General features: G+C 45.5%; 1 protein-coding gene across 2 annotated transcripts in view; it reads right to left on the bottom strand.

Moving 5' to 3' along the window:
* Positions 1-20,000, bottom strand: part of MGMT (O-6-methylguanine-DNA methyltransferase) — a 138,370-nt gene that overhangs the window by 23,129 nt on the left and 95,241 nt on the right. For both annotated transcript variants that reach the window (XM_066554794.1, XM_066554795.1), the window contains exon 4: positions 7,739-7,899. In XM_066554794.1, coding sequence (XP_066410891.1) covers positions 7,739-7,899 — 161 coding nt within the window. The remainder of the gene's footprint in view (positions 1-7,738; positions 7,900-20,000) is intronic.

Genomic DNA, 20,000 nt, shown 5'->3' with positions numbered 1-20,000 from the left:
TTGATAATATTTGATAATGTTCCAAAAATTCGAAATAATAGGACTCACACATCTCTGCAGCTGTTTCAGAATCCTGGATATTGAATATCCTCAAATTCTCTTGAGAACAAGTGAAAATATTGCCATTGCACAGGTGATCACTTCAACCTACTTTTACCTAAAAAACCCCAAATTTATAAAATGCTCCTTCATTCTAACTATGGCCTACCTGTAATAATGTTAAGAATGCTGGCAAGAAAGGATTGTCCTACTGGAAATACAATTAATTATTTAAAAAATGAATTTTTAAAATAAATAAATTAAAATTTATTTTTTAAAATAAATTATCCTCTCACTGCTTTCCCCATGACAGGACAGACACACTGCTCTGCCCACCCTTAGCCTCTTCCAAGGTCACAGCAGTGATGGATACCCTGAAAGATTCCACCAAAACCCCATCAACGTCTGCAATCAGTGCTGCCAAAAAGGAAATTTGCACCTAAGAGGGCCTGAATTGTCCTAAATGGGCCACATCTGGCAGACAATTTACCCTATGAACTTCAATAAAAGTATTTAAGATATACTTAAAACCACACGGGCTTCCACTGGAAATTATGGGAATTTTGGTCAGAATTCAACAGGAATTGGGTCAGGAATTTTGCAGGTTTCTGTCCAGAATGCATTTGTATTGATTTGGTTTTTTTTTTTGGTTTAGTTTTGTTTTTAAATACATATAGTTGATAGAAAGCAATGGGCTGGAAAAAGAATTAGAGGTATAAAAGTAACTGGGCTATTTTGGGGTTTTGCTGTTTCCATTTTTAAAGGTTGGAGAGGATTGATTTCTGTTTGCAGAAAATTGTAGGAAAGTATTGGATTGTAAAAATCCATTAAATGTCTCACAAAACAGTGACTTTCTGCTTATCAAAACTCCTCTCACATGAAATGGTAATAAAAGAAGATGCCAGTCTCTGGAATTTGAATTTTGAGTTGGCAGACAGAAATAGGAAAGCTTGTCAGCTCTCTGCACTTGAATCTGCCATGTCCAGATATGTGAAGTATGAACGTTTCCGAGCAGATTATTTCATATTTAACACTTTCTAAAAGCCTAAATAGAAATGTATTTGCATGTCTGATGAAGCTGCAGGGTTGAGAAAGGGAAAATCAGAAACATTTATCAACCCTTTTTTCCCTTAATGAATTGAACCTCTAGTACCAAATTAAGACAATTTCACAAATTGCTGCAAAAATCAGTGGTGAAAATGGCAATTTGTATTTGCCTAGGAAAGGGCAAGTCCTGCCTTCTCAGCAAGTGAACAGAGCAGCTCAAGACTGGAAAATATAAATACAGAATCCCATGGGGTGGGTTGGAAGGGATCTCAAAGCTCATCCAGTGCCACACAGGGACACCTCCCACTGCACCAGGGTGTCCAAGCCCCAGTGCCCAGCCTGGCCTTGGGCACTGCCAGGGATCCAGGGCAGCCCCAGCTGCTCTGGCAATTCCATCCCAGCCCCTGCCCACCCTGTCAGGGAACAATTCCTGCCCAATCTCCCACCTATCCATGTCTGTAGTTGATATAACCTGCTGGGTTCCCACTTTCCTAGAGAAATTAATTGAATTTTCCATTTTTACTGGGAATAAGGGAACCATGAAGAGCTGATACTGGAACTCCTGGTTTCCCTGTTGGCTGCATTTGCTGCTTTTCCTATTAAGGATGGTTATGCTTTAACCATAAATATATATCTACATCTTATAGATCTATATCTATATCTACAGCTATCTACATCTATATCTATATCTATATCTATATCTATATCTATCATCTATATCTATCATCTATATATATATATCTATATCTATATCATCTATATCTATATCTATATTATATATAGATATACATAATATATAATATATATATTATGTATATCTATATATCTATGTCTATGTATCTATATCTAATCTATATCTATCTATATCAGCTATATCTACACCAATATCTCTAAAATAAAGGAAGGAAGTCCCAGGGACTGCTCCTTGAAGCAAAATCTGATCATAAGTCTCAGCTTAATGACACCTGAACACAAAGGTCACCACAGGATTGACTAAATACACTGAAGCTGAACATGTGCATGCCTGAAACATGAAAATATGCATTTACAAAAGTTGCAGACAGTTTATCCACAAACTGGCACCTGAAGCTTCAAATCTTCCAGCTTTACCTGACAATATATCTCAACCAAGTCAATTATTCTTGCAATATTTTTTACTGGAATTTAGAGGAAAGGAAAAGAGATCTGTAATTCATTTTAGTAATGTAAATGCTTTTCTTATTGAAATAATTTTTATATATTGAAAAAGTCCATGGATAAATTGTACGTGGGGAAAATTTACTCTCAGGATACCATAATTAGGGTGAGCAGCACAGGCCCTGAAATCCCTTTTAAATGTAAGCATCAGGGGATGTTGAATACGTCATCTCAGAAGCAGACAAATTAACAGCCCCACAATCTTGTGATTTAAATATTCTGTCCACTAAAAGAATAAAAAAATACTCTGGCCTTTGCTGAGTCACAATCAGAAAACACAGGAAAATTTACTTTTCTTTCTTAATTTGCTGCAAGCTGTTGAGTTTTTGATGGTTTGGAAAGTTCAAAAGGAGTAAAAGGGAGGTATTAGTGCTGCTCCTGGAAGGGTGCAGAGTGCTCAGGATGTGCTATGGCAGGGTTTCCTCCATGGGAGCTTCCCAGGGGGGATATCCCACAGCCCCACAGAGGAGGAGGGCGAGCCCAGGGGTGACTCTGACTCCACAGAGCTGACCCAAAGGGAGGAGGTTCCTCAACCCAGAGCTGGCGTCTCCCCACGCTCCCAGCAGCCCTGGGCAGTGCCAGTGTCTGGAGGAGCAGGAAATCACAGGGTAATTATTGATTACAGGCCTGCCTACGTCAGCTGGGCGGGAGAATGGAGCTGCTCCCAGCTCCTTTGAAGGCTCCCATTATGCATGAGGTGCTTCATCAATATCCCCTCTTGGATGAATAACCTACACCAGGCACGGGGGATTTCAGCTGCACGGCTCTCCTGCCTGCTCTCCATCCTCAGCTGCTCCTCCTGGCTCCTTCTGCACAGCTGGGCTCTGCCTTTGCCTTGGAATGTGCCAGAATCATGGAATGCTTTGGGCTGCAAGGGACCCTGAAGTCCATCGTGTTCCTGACACCTTCCACTGTCCCGGGCTGCTCCAGCCTGGCCTTGGGCATTGCCAGGGATGCAGGGGCAGCCCCAGCTGCTCTGGGCACCTGTGCCAGGGCTGCCCACCCTGCCAGGGAACAATTCCTGCTCAAAATCCAATGTAAACTGACCCTCCTTCGGTTCAAAACCATCAATGCCCCTAATGCCACCTCAAGGCCTCTGAGCCTGACCCAGGATTTGACAGCTCAGGTAGGAGCAGGACTGGGCTGCACTGAGGGGAGAGCTCAGCTTTGCTCCAGGTCTGCACCCTCAGGACAAGGAGTGGATGGAGGAACCCTCAGGAATGCAAAGGGCTCATCCAGTGAGGACAGCAAGGAGCAGAACCCCAGGGCTGCTGCGTGACAGAGCTCACAGGGGTTTTCAGGATGAGGGAAGAGACGTAGATCTGACTGCATATTTCAGAAGGCTGATTTATTATTTTATGATATAAAATATAAATTATATCATATTATATTATATATATTATATCATATTACATATATTATATCATATTATATATATTACCTTATAACTATACTAAACTATATAATATATACATAATTATATATATTACCTTATAACTATACTAAAAAGAATAGAAGGAAAAAGTTTCATCTCAGAAGGCTGGCTAAGCTAAGAATAGAATGGAATGAATAATAAAGGTTTGTGTCTCAGACAGAGAGTCCAAACTAACTGGGCTGCGGTTGGCCATTAATTGTAAACATCTAAGATGGGCCAATCCCAGATGCACCTGTTGCATTCCACAGCAGCAGATAACCATTGGGTACATTTTGTTGCTGAAACTTCTCAGCTTCTCAGCATAGAGAAAGCATAGAGCATCCTCAGAAAAGGATTTTCACAAAAGATGTCTGCGACACCGCTGCTCATCACAGGGCAAAGGAAAACTCTGCTGTGTCTCCCATTTCCTCTGTCCTGTGCTCTAATGAGCCATCTGGTCTGCACACACACAGCACAGCCAGCCCTGTGCCACCCTGTGCCACCCCTGTGCCATCCTGTGCCACACTGCCACTGCAAACACAGCACAGCCACCCTGTGTCACCTCTGTGCCACCCTGTGCCACCCTGTGCCATCCTGTGCCATCCTGTGCCATCCCTGTGCCATCCTGTGCCACACTGCCACTGCAGACACACAGCACAGCCACCCTGTGCCACCCCTGTGCCACTGCACACACAGCACAGCCACCCTGTGTCACCTCTGTGCCACCCTGTGCCATCCCTGTGCCATCCTGTGCCACACTGCCACTGCACACACACAGCACAGCCACCCTGTGTCACCTCTGTGCCACCCTGTGCCACCCCTGTGCCATCCTGTGCCATCCTGTGCCACTGCAAACACACAGCACAGCCACCCTGTGCCACCCTGTGCCACCCCTGTGCCACTCCAAAACACAGCACAACCATTCCTGTGCCACCCTGTGCCACCCTGTGCCATCCTGTGCCACCCTACTCCACAGCACCACAAAGGGAGGGCAGGAAATTCAGGCGTGGCCGAGTCAGTGTCGCCTTCCCCGTGTCCCAGACCCACAAATGACCCAAAACAACAACAGTCCAATTTTCTTCTTTGCACAGAAAGGGAGCTAATGACCAGGCTCCATTAAGAGCAATTAATCATTTCCCATTAGGAATGTGCAGGGGTTTTTCTCAGAGGAGTGGGAGAAGCTGACTTTGCTCAGTGAAATTCCACACTGGATGCTGGCCATGACACAGGTTGTTGAAATTATGTTTCACATTTTCAATTATGTTAAAAATAAATATATTGGCTGCATAGAAGCTGGAGGGCCAGTAAGGGGAGAACTCCTGGAGGTGTTGGGAAACCCAACTTTTCCCTCTCCACAAACCCCTGACAGGGAATCAGGTGGGGGTCAGGATCTGCTCCCAGGGAACACGGGACAGGATTGGGGGAAATGGCCTCAAACTGTGCCAGGGAGGTTTAGATTGGAGGTTAGGGAACATTTCTTCATGGAAAAGCTGTCCAGCCCTGGCACAGTCTGTCCAGGGCAGTGGTGGAGCCACCATCCCTGGGAATACTCAAAAACCAAATGGATGTGGCACCTGGGGACACAGATCAGTGGTGAGCGTGGTGCTGGGGCTGGGAAGGCTTGGGCTGGGTGATCTTAAAGGTCTTTTCCAACCCTAATGGTTCTGTGATTCCATGACTCTCCTGCCTGCCTCAAGATTCAGATTCCACCTTTGCCAATGCCAAGGTAAGAGAGGAATGCTTGATTTTGTATTTTAAGTGCTTTTAAACACATTTCCCCTGTTTAGCAGTAATTTAGAAAATTAAAGGCACTTTGGAAAGATTTATGATATGGGAGAAACAGCAGATACTGAATTTTTATAGAATTTCTTAATGAATATAAAGCAGATCATCTCTACTTTCTGAATCTGCAAATCCCTCTGCTTTTGTTATGTCAGAGTTGATTGTCACGATTTTCTTTCTCCACAAGGAATGATGTCTTCAAAGCTGGCACAAAAGCAGCTGCAGCAAACTGACCATGAATTGAGAAGTTTTTCATCCCAAAAGCACTTTACACATTTTTTTTTGTTGGATGAGAAACCTTTTTAATGTGTTTTTTGGCATAACCAAAACCCTTCTGGTCCCCAGATAAAGTTAGTGCAGAAAGATAAACTAAAATTTGATGTAAGCACTGATTAGGAAGAAATTATGCAACAGTCAGTCCTGATTACAAAAGCACTTGAGGATGGAATTTGAATCCTCTCTCAAAGAGCAATACTGAACATGGTCACATTTACAGGGAAGGGGGGGAAAAAGGGGCCAGAGGTTTTGATGACCATGGAATCCCAGAATTCCAGCCTGGTTTGGGCTGGGGGGACCTGAAAGCTCCTCCAGTGCCACCCCTGCCATGGGCAGGGACACCTCCCATGCCCCAGCCTGCTCAGGGCCCCTGGTGCTGAACAGAAATGTAAGAAAATCAGAGTGATGAGAAAAAGCCTTTCTGGCTTTGGATCCTCAGCTCTCACTGATGTTTGCTCTGCGTTTTTCAGTGCCTGGAGAAACAAGCAGGCACTTTCAAATGTAAATGTGTAAAAGCAAACAAATACCAAATTCCTAATTTAGCAAAGCTGCAATTCTGATGTGCACATAAACTGAAGTGCAATCCATCAGAATTTGGTTTTTACATCACCTTTCTCCTAAATAACTTTTAAAACCAGTTCCTTCCAATTTTTCACATTTATTTCCACATTCCTTCCCACGTAATTTTTTTCAGTTTTATGAAAGTATCAGTAGGAGAAAGTGACAGAAGAACAGAAATGCTCTCACACCGTTGTGATTTGAGCCAATTAATTCTTCATTAATGTTTCCATGATGTAGGAGCCTTCCCCCAATAAAGCACACACACACAGACCTGGGCCAGGCCAGGAGCAAAGGAGGGAGATAAATTAAAAAAAACTGGATGAGCATATGCAGAAAGGAGAACACTGCCCTGCAGCCCAGCTGGGCACACCCAAACCCCCCAGAGCAGTGGGCAGTGGCACCCCAGGGCCACCCTCGCAAGGCCAGGGAGCTGCAGGGACCCTCAGGTGATGCTCACAGCCACCAGCCATGCCCCAGCCCTGCCCAGCCCCTGGCTGAGTTCTCAGCTTGGATGGTGCTGAAGAACTTTCCTTCCTTTGCTCAAAAATCCAAGGGTGCTGATTGTTTCCCTCAGGAAGCTTCCTGTTAACAAATATCCTTATTTTTCCTTTCAAAAATTCTTCAGTGCCTTATAAAACATTAAATTTTTCAAACAAAACATTAAAAAAAATTAGATAAATAAAACATTAATATTTTTTTTCTTTCCTTTTGTTTTCCTAAACAGGCTCTTGAATTCCTTTTGGCTTTGTGAATGAGATTCCTTGGTGCAAGCACTGCTGCTGGTTTGGGGTCCAGCCCTGAGAGGTTTGAGAGGAAGGCTGTGCTCTAGGGATGGACCAGAGCCTTCCACAGCCTCAACAGCCCCCTCCTGTCAGGGAGCCATGGACAGTGATGGCAAAGCCTCAATCCCCCCTCTTGGTGGCCAAAAGCTGCTTTAGGCAGCCCCAGCTCACAGAGCCACAGTTCATGGAGCAGCTCACAGCCCTCCAGGTGTGCTCCCAAGCCTTTCAGCTGAGCCACGACACTTTATAGAGCAAGGATGGGGAGATGGGGCCAGTGGCTGCTGGCAGAGGGCAGGGAGGGTGGCACTGACCCCTCTGGAGCCACAGCTCACGGAGCCACAGCTCACAGAGCAGCTCACAGCCCTCCAGGTGTGCTCACAGCCCAACCTTCCAGTGTCAGCAGCTGAACCACGTCACTTTACAGAGCAAGGAGGGAGAGATGGGGGCCAGTGGCTGCTGGCAGAGGGCAGGGAGGGTGGCACTGAGCCCTCTGGAGCCACAGCTCATGGAGCCACAGCTCACAGCCCTCCAGGTGTGCTCAGAGCCCAGCCTTTCAGCTGAACCCCGTCACTTTCTAGGGCAAGGATGGGGAGATGGGGACCAGCTGCTGCTGGCAGAGGGCAGGGAGGGTGGCACTGACCTCTCTGGAGCAGGGGGTGGTGGAAGGCTGGCACGGGCAGGCTCCCTGTGCTGCCTGGCTCACAGAAGTAGGCTCGCAGCCAGGCTGTGCACTGCTGCAGGGGCTCCGGCGTCTCCTCGGCGCCCTCGCACACCTCGCACAGCGCCGAGGGCTCTGCCCTGCTGAGACACAGAGAAAGGCAACGTTACATGGTGAAAAATGACAAAACCAGGCTGGACAGGGCTCTGAACAACCTTGAGTGGAACAACACAGGTCCCTTCAAAGCAAAACAACTCTGTGATGCTGTGATGAAACCGAGTATTCACACTCTGTATCAGCAAAATGAAAACCTCTAAACATTTAATCTGGAGCCAGACCGTTTTTCTTCTCAGAGAAAAGTGACGGCATTCCTCAGAGCAGGAACAAAACCTCACCCTCATCACCCCTACAACTGCAGAACAGTGTTAGGAACACCTGTAGGAAAACCCAGGTACGAGGGAACAGCCACGTGGGAAATGTCAGCGAGCAGGAACAGCACCCAGGCCAGGTGGGTGACACATCCCTGTGCTTCCAGGAGGGATGGAGGTGAGGCTCCTCCTCCGTGTCCCCTGGGGGTGCAGTCCCTTGTCCCCAGGCCATCCCCGGGGAAGGAGGGAAGGAAGCAGCTCTCCCTTCCTCCAGCGCCGTGGCAGGTCTCTGCTTCCCTCCCCTGATTGAATTGGAAGGAAGCAATTGAGAATTCATTTGATTTTCAGTGGCAGCTCGTGCTTGCAGGGGCTGAGGAGCAAAGTGAGCCAACAGAAAGCACCTGTAAATAAAAATGGGCTTCTTCCCTTGCTCCTTTTTCTTTTTTCTTTCCCTCTGGAAGAGCAAGGTGTGGATGAGAGCAGTGAATAAGGGAGCCTTGGATTTGGGTCCAGCTGTGTTTTCCAAGCTGGATGTTTCCAGGGGTGCACAGCAGTGCTGGGAAGGGGGTGGGGGTGCTCTCCTGGTGCTTCCCAAGGCTGGGGTGTGGTGGGGTGGGGTCTCTCAGAACTGCAGAGAGCTGTGTGAGGACAGCAGGGAACACACAGTGCATCCATGGGAAATGATGGAGACAACAACACCCAGGGTGATGGCCAGAACAGCAACCCCTGCCAGCAACCTTCTCACATCCAGAACCCTCACCACCACCACCAGCAAAAGCTTCCTGATTCTTGCAGCTTTTTCTCCCAGCTGGAAATAAAGCCAGAGCCAGAGGTTCCTCAGTGCTAGACCTCAACAGCTGAGTCTTCTGGTTTTCCCTGGAAGTCCCAAATTTCCTGAAATAATTCCCAAAATAACCCCCAAGATTTCCAAAATAATCCCTGAAATTCCCCCCAAAAATCCCCAAAATAATTCCCAACATTTCAAAAAAAAATTTCCCAGAATTCCCCAAATAATTCCCAAAATAATCCCTGAAATTCCCAAAATTACAAAAAATAATCCCTGAAATTCCCCCAAAAATCCACAAAAATTTCCCAAATTCCCACCCAAAATGTCCCAAAATAATTCCAGAAACTCCCAAAAAATCCAGTTTGGTAGGAGTTAAGTGCAATTTTATTTCTCTTTCCATTTATTTATCAAATTGACGCTTTTGACTTTCCTTTATGTATGTGAAGTAGGTCAGGTTGCTTTTTAAACCTGGTGTCCACTTTATGCTGTTTTTCTGATTAATAATATCTTTGCTTAAAGAAAAAGGATGAGAATCCATGCACTAACTTTTGTGCACAAATCCCCATGGCATGGACTTCAAACCAAGCTCCCAACACCATGGATAATCCATTATTTCACACAGGTACAACACAGCAGAATAAGGCTCTGTTTTATTGTGAATTGTTGGAGCTACAAGAAAATAATAATGAGAGAATATAATAACAACAACTCCTCTGAAAGCTGGCACAGAAGTGGGGAGACTTTTCTGCTCCATTTACCCAGAAGAGCACCACGAGTGCTCAAAGCTATGGTCTCCTTATGTTTTTCACATCATCCTGTTTCCCATTCTTGGGAGTCTGGAAATCATTTGGGCTGTAATATCACCAATAAAACAGAAAAGCTCCATCTCCTCACGGCTCTGGGAGCAGCAGCTCTGGGCTCTGTGTGAGGAGCAGCCCAAGGGCACCCAACCACCATCAGGCACCCCCAAAACAAGTGGGGAGCAGCCAGGGAGACTCTGGGAGCCCCTGCAGGGCCTGAGGGGGCTCCAGGAGAGCTGCAGAGGGACTGGGGACAAGGATGGAGGGACAGGAGCCAGGGAAGGGCTGCCAGTGCCAGAGGGCAGGGCTGGATGGGAGATTGGGAATTGGGAATTGTTCCCTTTGAGGGTGGGCAGCCCTGGCACAGGTGCCCAGCGCAGCTGGGGCTGCCCCTGGATCCCTGGCAGTGCCCAAGGCCAGGCTGGACACTGGGGCTGGGAGCCCCTGGGACAGTGGGAGGTGTCCCTGCCATGGCAGGGCTGGCACTGGGTGGGATTTAAGGTTCCATTCCAAGCCCAACCATCACACACACATTCCTCACTTCTCCAGGTGCTCCCTGGCCAGGAGTGTTTGGAGAGAATTTATTTTTAATTTTCTTTTTAATTGCTGCTTTAAATGGCAGCGCCCTGCCACCGCTGAACATCTCCAGATGTTTCTGGTGGGACCATTCTCCCAGCAATCCAGCACCAGAGGCTTTCCCAACACCTGCCACCTCCAGGGCCACCCCCACCTTGGCCAGGAAAGGGAAGGCTTTGCAAGGCAGGAATGAATTTGCTCTCCAGGAATGCACTGACTTCTTTTCCTGCAGGACACACACTCCACGTGCCAACACACACAGCCAGAGCTTCAAACTGGCAGGGAGTTGAAAATAGAAAAGAGGAAAACCTTCACATTAATTTTGCTTGGCTAGAGATGGCAACAGCTATTCCTGGGAATTTGAGAGCTTTAATGAAGAAAAAGAAGGCACATAACTCATGCATGGGTGTCTTCTGCTGGCCCTCCTCCCCTCCCTGCCCTTCCCTCCTCCCCTTTCCCTCTCCAAACTTGCATAGCACAACTTCCACAAACTACCTCGGCATTAAATATCCCCCTGAAAGCACCAGCTGCCTTTTAAAGGATTTTCTCAGGCTTCAAAGCCTTAAGTACCTTTCAAAGAGCAGAGTCCAAGTGGTCTGAAAACATTGTTAAGAAGAGCAGAGGAGTTACATCATGGGAAATTCCCTCCTGGAAGGAAATCCCTCTGCTCAGTGTCGGGTTTCTTGGAAGGTTTCTCAACTCCCTACTCCAGGCACGGATCTCTGAGCTCCTCTGAGTCAAGGTGGACGGGAACAAGTTGAAATTTAGAGAAAAAAACACACCTGAGAGTCATATGAACTACCTGGGCCTGAACTTTGGGAATGAAGAAGGAAAAAGGGCCTTTCTTGATGTCCTGCCCGGGGTGACCCCCAAGGAAAGGATCACAGAGGCACCGGCAGCACACAGGGTGGTGGCCAAAGTGGCCTTGTTGTGCCTTCCACTGCTTTGCCCATGGAGAGCTCATGTCTTAAACTTGTGGTCAACACGATGCAATTTTACTTTTAAACAGGAAAATAATGTGTTTTCATTGAAAAATAAAAAACTCCAAGCCCTAAACAAAATATGTAAGAAATCTGACAAGAAATCTGACTCCTTTGTTTTCACCCTGGAGAATTTTTTTTTTTTTATTTTTCCTTAAAAAGTACCAATGTCTTTTTTTTTTAAATTTTTTTTTTGCAGTGGGGCTGGAATCATGAGAAACATTTATTTAAATCACATTAATATTGTTTAAATTGCTTCCACTTTCATCAGAGTCTGTCACTGCACTTGTTTTCATTCCTGAATTATGCTGAGTGCTGCCTGGCATCCCAAAAGATTCAAAGTGGAGAGTTTTGTATTTCTACCTCGTCAACAACCAATTGTTGCTGTTGGTGTTTAGTGTGCATTTCATATTTTATTTTATTTTATTTTATTTTATTTTATTTTATTTTATTTTATTTTATTTTATTTTATTTTATTATCTCATTTCATTTCATTTTATTTTATTTTATTTTATTTTATTTTATATTTTTAAATTTAATTTTATTTTTTGACCAGAACTTTTTCTGTTTGCAGTGATGTGGTGCCCTCTAATATGTCAGCAGTGTCACATGTCTGTCACGTTTCTGCCCTAACGTTTTGGGGATATTTGGGGTAAATGGATATTCAGCTTCACATGACCAACATGGCTTTACAGTGGGATGCTTCATTACAACTACAAATTCCCCAATCAGAAAAAACCCCTGGTTTTAAGCTACCTAAGGCCATGTAGAAAGAAATGTATATTTTTCCCAGTTGGATGTGTCTCACAAAGAGCCTTTGCTCAGGCCAGATACCCACTGCTGCTGCTGCACATCTCCAGCCATGGTGGTGACATCCAAGAGAGTCCCAGACCAATCCTAACATGGGAATCCACCCCAGGATCAGGGTTTTCGTACCCCACAGCTATTCCACACATTCCCCCTGAATCCACCCCATTCCTTTCCATTCCAGCCCTTCCCAGAGCCTGCCCAAGCTGGGGAGGCAGCAGGCTCCTGCATCCACACCGATGCACCGACAGGAGCCTTCCCAAAGCTCCACCCCTCACCTTTGCATGGCATGAAAGGAAGGAAAATCTGCTTCCAGCAGAGGGGGAGGAAAGCAGCAGCACCTGTTTCAGTTTAACAGGCTCCTTCCAAAGCCACTGCCAAGAACTGGAAGTTTCTAAGGAGCTTCCAAAATAAACATGTAAGCAGCGGATTGGCTTCGGGATCATCCCAAATGGCTCAGCCATGATGGAAACCAGAGAAATGCTGGGAGAAGCCATGTCCTGAAGTGGCAGGATGCTCATTATTTATTTCTGAGCTGCTTTTTGCCTCAGTCCTTCAGAAACTTAAGGGAAACAAGGAGGACCTTGAGCTGTGCTGGAAGGAAGGGGATGTAACACAACTCTGCTGGCACATTCCCTGTGGGAAAGCCAGGAGCTGGCAGCTCCCTTAGCATAAATAAATACCAGGAGAATGTCCTAGCAGCTCCCATAACATATTTATAAAATAGATGTCTATTTATAAAATATTTGCGTATTTTAAATACAATTGATTGTTTGAATGTAACATCCAAAACCCCAATTCCACTGCCTGTAGCCACACACACCTGAGTGTTTTATCCCTGGAAAACCACCCCACCTTCCAGTGGTTTGCTTAAGGAGAGGTTTAGAAACTGAGCCAGTGAAGAGACCCCTTTACTTCAAATTTAAAATTTTCAATTTTTTTTTTTTTTTTTGTTTAAGACAGAAATGAAAAAAGCTCCTCAACTAAATAAAGATTGCAACTCCTCCTAACCTGGAGTCAACAAAGTGCCATTTCAGATTACATTATTAAATTCTAATTTTTTAACTTTTAATTTTTTGGTAATGTTTCATAATTTAAAATTTTGTAATTTTGTAATTTTACCTTTTTTCTTGTACACTTTTTCTGTGATTTTCTTCCCCAATGGTGTGAAGAGCCTGGTGACTGTTGGTACCGAGCTCTATGAGTGTCATTAGTATAGACAATTCTTAATATTTATATGTTTTTTATATCTATCTATCTATTTAGATATATATCTATATAGATATGTAAAATAGTAAATAACAGAGCTCCTTAACCAGAGTAAATTTTTACATTTGGAGAAGAAGTCACTGTTGATCCTCTAGGACCTGAATGCTAACTCTTGCCATGAAATACATATGAGGGGCCAAAATAATTTTAAAATTATCAGTTTTTAAATGACATTTTTTGTTTGATCAGCAAATGACTGAAGACAAGTTGTCACATAACTCTCACACACCTGAATTCATAACAGAAAAAAGTTGCACTATCTGAAAACTGAAGGCTGTCCTTTTCTTACAATTATATAGATCTGTGCTTATCTTACCAAACTAATTTTCTTTTAGAGAAATAGCTGCTGTGTTACCTTTCAAATGGAAGGATCAGTGATGATTAGCACACGAAAATTCACATTAAAATGAGACTTAGTGAGGCAGCATTACATGTTCCACAACAACACAGAGTGAGTTGATGTTTTTACTGGAACCTTCATTGTGAAATTAACTAAAAATGTATTTTATCCACACCCAAATGTCATTTAAGCAGCCTTTCTTTGATAGATGAAGGCTAAAGCCACCCCAAAACTGCAGCTGAATTATCTGGTCTCTAATGACTCCAAACCGATTACGGGATGCAGAGCAATCTCGTTAAATTTTATTCCAAAGCTTACTACACTGGTGTTTTCTCTTATTTTTCTATCAATGAAGCCCAGGAGGTTTCAGGACAATTCATTATGTATGAGACCCAACTTACAGTGCTTGACTGTTGATTAATAGCAAAGTTTGCTGGGTGTACATTTGCAGCATTAGATGCATACAATATGCTAACTTATTCTTCCACCCAAGCTAATTATTTACCAAAATGACTACTTGAGACTACAATTTATTAAATGCATGCATCCAGTCTCGATTTGGCCCCAAAAGACAGCCCAGAATGAAGATCTTTTACTTGATGTGACAACTTCTGGAAACAGTGTTATTAATATTGTAAATGTGGCAAATAAAGAGTTCAAATAGCTGGGTGGCTCTGCTGCATTTCTTCCCCACAACTGCACCAACGAACAAAGCGCCTTTTTAGGTTTAAAATTCATGGCCAAGCACATCCTGACATAGTTTAATTTAGCTGCTTATAAATGAAGTGGCTCTATGATGGGAGGGAGAGATTAAAAAAGGGATGAGAGCTGCAATAAACAGCAATAACCCCAATTCCTGTCGAACAGGACCGACACTGCTCCTTTTAAGACCTATTAAGAAAAAATTGATGCATTTAGGGAAGAACACGAGAAATCAGAGCTGAGTCAGACTTAGTCCTTGTCATATAACCTGTGCAATGTTTTCCCTATTCTGTTTTTATCTCTTCTGGAGGATGCAAGTTTTTACAGATCTAACTGGTGAGAAATTCTGCATCATCTCTTTAACCCTGGGATAGAAGCACCTGCCCAGAGATTTGAGTATCATATACACAATATAAATTCCAAATAAATAATATAACAAATCAATAGATAATTAATTACCTAGTACATTAATAGATTAAATTATTGATACACAAAGTAATAAATAAACACACCTCTTGAGTAAATACAAAGATATCCAAATAGTGCCATTTTTTCCCGCCAACTTTTGCAATTATTGACATTGAATTTGGGGGCTAAACTGGGGTTGCCCAAGCCCGTGATCCCTGCAAAGCTGCTCCCTGCTTATTCCCTGCTCCTGGTGTGCACCAGCAAACAGTTCAAAGGATGGAGTGAGACTCCTGTCTCCACATGCCAAGATAAGGAAAATCAATGTCAATGCCCAAAAGACTCAAGTGATAGCACTGAAGGTCATTAAATGCTACTCACTGCCCTGGACCATTAAAGTTTTGATTGGAATCCTATACAGGGAGACACAGATTTCAAACAAGATCCTGCCCTGGGACGTGGCACTGCGAGACCACAGCGGTGGCTTCCCGAGAACACCTGAAACACATCCAAGGAAAACAATGCTCTGTGTGTGTGGCCTTGGCTCCCTTTCCCTGAGCATTTCTTGTGTTTTCACAGCAGCCAATCCCATTAGGAAGAAATATCTCTGTTAAAACAACAGCCAGGTGGAAGGACAACCACCAAGTTCTGGTTCTACAACCACCTCAACCTTCTCCTGTGTCTCCCAGTGCGCCCTTTGTTGTCTGCTCCATGCCACCCTCCTTCCCTCTGTCCCAGACTGCCTGGGGTTGGAAGGGACATTAAACATAATCTTGTTCCACCCCTGCCATGGACAGGGACATTTTTCACTCTCCCAGGCTGCTCCTGGCCCTGTCCAACCTGGCCTTGAGCACTGCCAGGGATCCAGAGGCATCCACAGCCGCTCTGTGCCAGGGCCTCACCATCCTCACAGAAGAATTTCTCCCCAATATTCCATCTTCCCTTTGGCAATTTGAAGCCATTCCCCTTTTCCCCTCACTTTTGTCCACAGTCCTCTCCTTAGGCCACCTTTAAAGTTCTGCCCTTTTCCCATGCTGGCCACCACCACCCTGCTGACCTCAGTGGCCTGGACCATCTCTGGACTCTCAGTCTGACCTTACTGCCCTGCTGAAGATTTCCTGCTCCACCTCCACACTGCTCACCCATTCCAGCGCTGCTTTCTTCCTGTTTCCCACCCACAGCTTTTCCAGACTAATTCCTGGTCTCTCCAGATTTCATCCTGCGTGTCTGTGCCCCATCTGTGTTAGCAGGAATGATCCAGGCCAAGACAACCACAGTCAGCTCTGGTGCTCATCAGCACCGGGAGCTCTGTCAGCTCAGAGACCTTCCCCAGAGAGACCCGCTCCCCTCCATCAATGAAACCCTTCAAACACCAACAGCTGGGCCCTACTGAGAGAGCACAAATATCCCTAATATCAGAGTGACCTCTTCACAAATGTTTCCCTTTCAAATCAGCAGGTTTGGCAGCAGAACAACCAGAGAATTTGCTGAAAAGATAAAAAAAACCCATTTTCTGTGCATCTTCTGTGTTGGGAAGGACCACCCTGTTCTAGATTGAGATCGAGCACACCCTGAACCAGCAACAACTGAGCAGATGCTTCACATTAAATGTTTTAAAGCAGGAAGCAGAACTGGAGCCAAGTTCCAAGCACAGCACACTCTGCCCAAGATGTTCGGCAACATTAAGCATAGGTGATATCATCAGCTCCAGCTTTAATTAGGTTAAAAGAAAGTCAGTTAATTTTAGCACTTACAAGAAATTGTTACAAAACATTTTTCCTTATATAAAAGAAGTCTCCCATCAGACCTAGGAGGTCGGTTTTATCACAGGCAATTAACTGTGTTAGGGCTGGCTGCAGGGGACCCTTAAACCGCACATCGCATTCCCCGCGCTGCATCGCTGTCCCTGCTGCTTTTGGGGGTTGATCACCATCCCCAGCCCTCTGCAACGCTGGTTTGGGGATTCACCATCACCCCCAGCCTTCTGCAATGCTGGTTTTGGGGACTGATCACCATCCCCAGCCCTCTGCAACGCTGGTTTGGGGACTGATCACCATCTCCAGCCCTCTGCAACGCTGGTTTGGGGATTCACCACCATCCCCAGTGCTCTGCAAAGCTGCTTTTGGGGATTCACCATCACCCCCAGCCTTCTACAATGCTGGTTTGGGGATTCACCACCATCCCCAGCCTTCTACAATGCTGGTTTGGGGATTCACCACCATCCCCAGCCTTCTACAATGCTGGTTTGGGGATTCACCACCATCCCCAGCCCTCTGCAACGCTGCTTTTGGGGACTGATCACCATCCCCAGCCCTCTGCAACGCTGGTTTGGGGATTCACCACCACCCCCAGACCTCTGCAATGCTGGTTTGGGGATTCACCATCACCCCCAGCCCTCTGCAACACTGGTTTTGGGGATTGATCACCATCCCCAGCCCTGTGCAAAGCTGGTTTGGGGATTCACCACCACCCCCAGCCCTCTGCAATGGCCACAAACCCACCAGCCCTACACAGCACCCTGCCTCGCAGTGATAACCCAACTGCTAACTGGTATCTGAAGTCAAATTTACATTTTTTGCTACATATCTCAGATAGATATAATCCCAATTATGCATGGATTTAAAAAAAAAATTCACCAAGCCTAAGGGAGTTAAAATACACATTACAACCCTTACAGTGCAAGACCCAGGTCTCTGATCTGATGCACGGGGACACTGAAGGACAAAAACCTAAGGCTGAATTATTGGAACTGGGCCCTGACTTTGGATGTCCACCTTGACGTGTGTCAGTGCATGAATTCCAGATGACAGTGAGCACCAAGAATTATAATCAACAGCACCTGCAGATCCTCCAGCCTATTAAAATGAATTAAGATACAGATAAATCAGGAACCTCTTAAGAATCCAACTTGCCAGGACGTTTTTCAAAGCGAGTTCCCAGTGTGGGTGTAAAGTCTGTGACCCCTGAGCATCTCCTGCTGAAGTGAGTCCAGAGGCCACAAAGATGCTCCAGGGCTGGAGCCCCTCTGCTCTGGGGGCGGTCTGGGAGAGCTGGGGCTGTTCACCTGGAGAACAGAAGACTCTGGGGACACCTTAGAGCACCTCAGAAAAATGAATATATCCCAATTAAAACAGCATAGTTAATAGAGATCTCCAAAACCTTTCTGCAGGGCTCTGAGGATGCCACCACACACATCAGCAGGATCTCTCCCAAAATGGCATCACCCAGCCAAGAACTCGCTGTACCTCTTACCAATTTGGCCTCAACCAGAAAAATACAACAGTGAGGAGAACAAAGAATAAAGAGCATTTTCCTTCATTTGGATCAAACTGATGTGGAGTTTGCTGTTCCCAACACTCCACAGTGCCTCGGTCACTCTGGGCAGGCTCTGGCAGGAGGGGCCCTTCTGCAGGTACCAAGAGAGCCCTCCCCTGCCACAGGCCATCCCTGCATCCTCTGCATCCAGGAGGAAAAGCTTTTCTCTCAGGTAACCAAGTAGGACCCAATACTGGATCGGAAAGCCAGCAGGGCACATCAATAAAACCAATAAAAATACTGTTTCAAAAAGTGCTGTTATAATTAACTGAAATAAGAGTCTATAAACTGCCACCTCAGAAGGAGCTTGTTAAAGGCTGAGCATAGGAACTGTAATTTAAACACACTCTGCCCTTCATGGACCAGCCTGGCAACAGCATGGCTCTTGCTTCTCCCATCTTCCCACAAATCTCTGGACCCGGGGGGATGCCTCATTGCTGGATCCAGGAGTTTTGGAACTTGCCTGTGCAGAGGTGCTGCCCTGGGGTGCTGAGTTGCTGTGACCTTAGAATCACATCTGAACCTCCTGGCAGAGGACAAGCTGGGATCCAGGGATTTACAGCCCTGGCACTGCCACATCAGAATCCTGGAATGGTTTGGGTAGGAAGGGATAAAAGTTAAAGCTCATCTCATCCCAGCCCTGCCATGGCAGGGACACCTCCCACTGTCCCAGGTGCTCCCAGCCCCAGGGTCCAGCCTGGCCTTGGGCACTGCCAGGGATCCAGGGGCAGCCCCAGCTGCTCTGGGCACCTGTGCCAGGGCTGCCCACCCTCACAGCCGGGAATTCCTTCCTCACATCTCATCAAAATCCACCTTCCTTCAGCTCAAAGCCCTTCCCATTCATCCCACCCCTCTTGTCCTATCCCATTCCTATTCCAAAACTCCCTGTGATGGGAGAGCTGGGGACAGACCACCCTGCTAAGATGAGACAGACAAAACTACTTGCCATAACTCCATCTGGAATGGGGCAGGAGTATTTTCCCAGCCTGCTTTCCCCCCTCTCTCTGAAGCAGAGTGCCTGGAGACCGCTCTCCTCCGAGCTTTAGGTGCATCTGCATTACAACCCCATTAGCTTGTGTACTACACTCATTAATAAATAAGCTCCCCACTTAAGTGCCTTTCTTGTAAATTGGTTTGTTCTGTTCCATATAAATAATATAAATTTCTCTTATCAAATGTGGTGGATTTTTTTCTTTACCTATGTAGAGACACTCCAGCAATTTAACCTAAGAAGGAGTTCATGTAATGCTCTTCCTCAGTGTCCCTTGTCACCAGTCTCTATTTACCATGGCAGCTGCAATATGTTAAATAGTTAGCATAGCAAAAAATAATGTCTTTAATAACTGGCATAAGTATATTGACCATATGTCAAAAGTAAAAGAAAAAACCCTACTAAATGGATAGTTATTGTAATTGTATTTTAAAACACTGAGGTCATATTTAATTTTGAATCCAAGCTCTTAAAATGCGCTTTCTGGCAAGGACAGAGTAATAAAGCCCTTAACAGTAGGAAAAAAAAATGTACATTATTATTATTGCAAATCTCTTTTCCAGATTACTAATACTGCCATAAACAAATGGAATGAAAACTTTAATTGTTTTAATCAGAAATATTGTTGCTGGCTTGCAAAGCTGCAGCTTGAAGCAAAAGGATGATATAATTCAGATCTTTGCTCCATCTTCTTATTCCCAGCCTCCACCCACTCCCTGGAGCATCCAGGTGCTGCTTCCAGAGCCTGCTGGGGTCAAGGGGGGCTCTGCACCCCTCAGCTCTCCCTGTGCTCTGGTAGGGCAGCAGTGTCTGCTTCTGGAGACAACCAGGCAGCAAAATCCTTGGGACTGCCACTGCTCTGTTGTTAAAATCAGCCTGGCAAACCCTCACACTAACACAGCAC

Source organism: Molothrus aeneus, chromosome 8 (assembly GCF_037042795.1).
Source record: "Molothrus aeneus isolate 106 chromosome 8, BPBGC_Maene_1.0, whole genome shotgun sequence".
Taxonomy (NCBI): Eukaryota; Metazoa; Chordata; class Aves; order Passeriformes; family Icteridae; genus Molothrus; species Molothrus aeneus.
The sequence above is the reverse complement of the archived record's forward strand: the minus strand, read 5'-3'. Positions and strand labels throughout refer to the sequence as shown.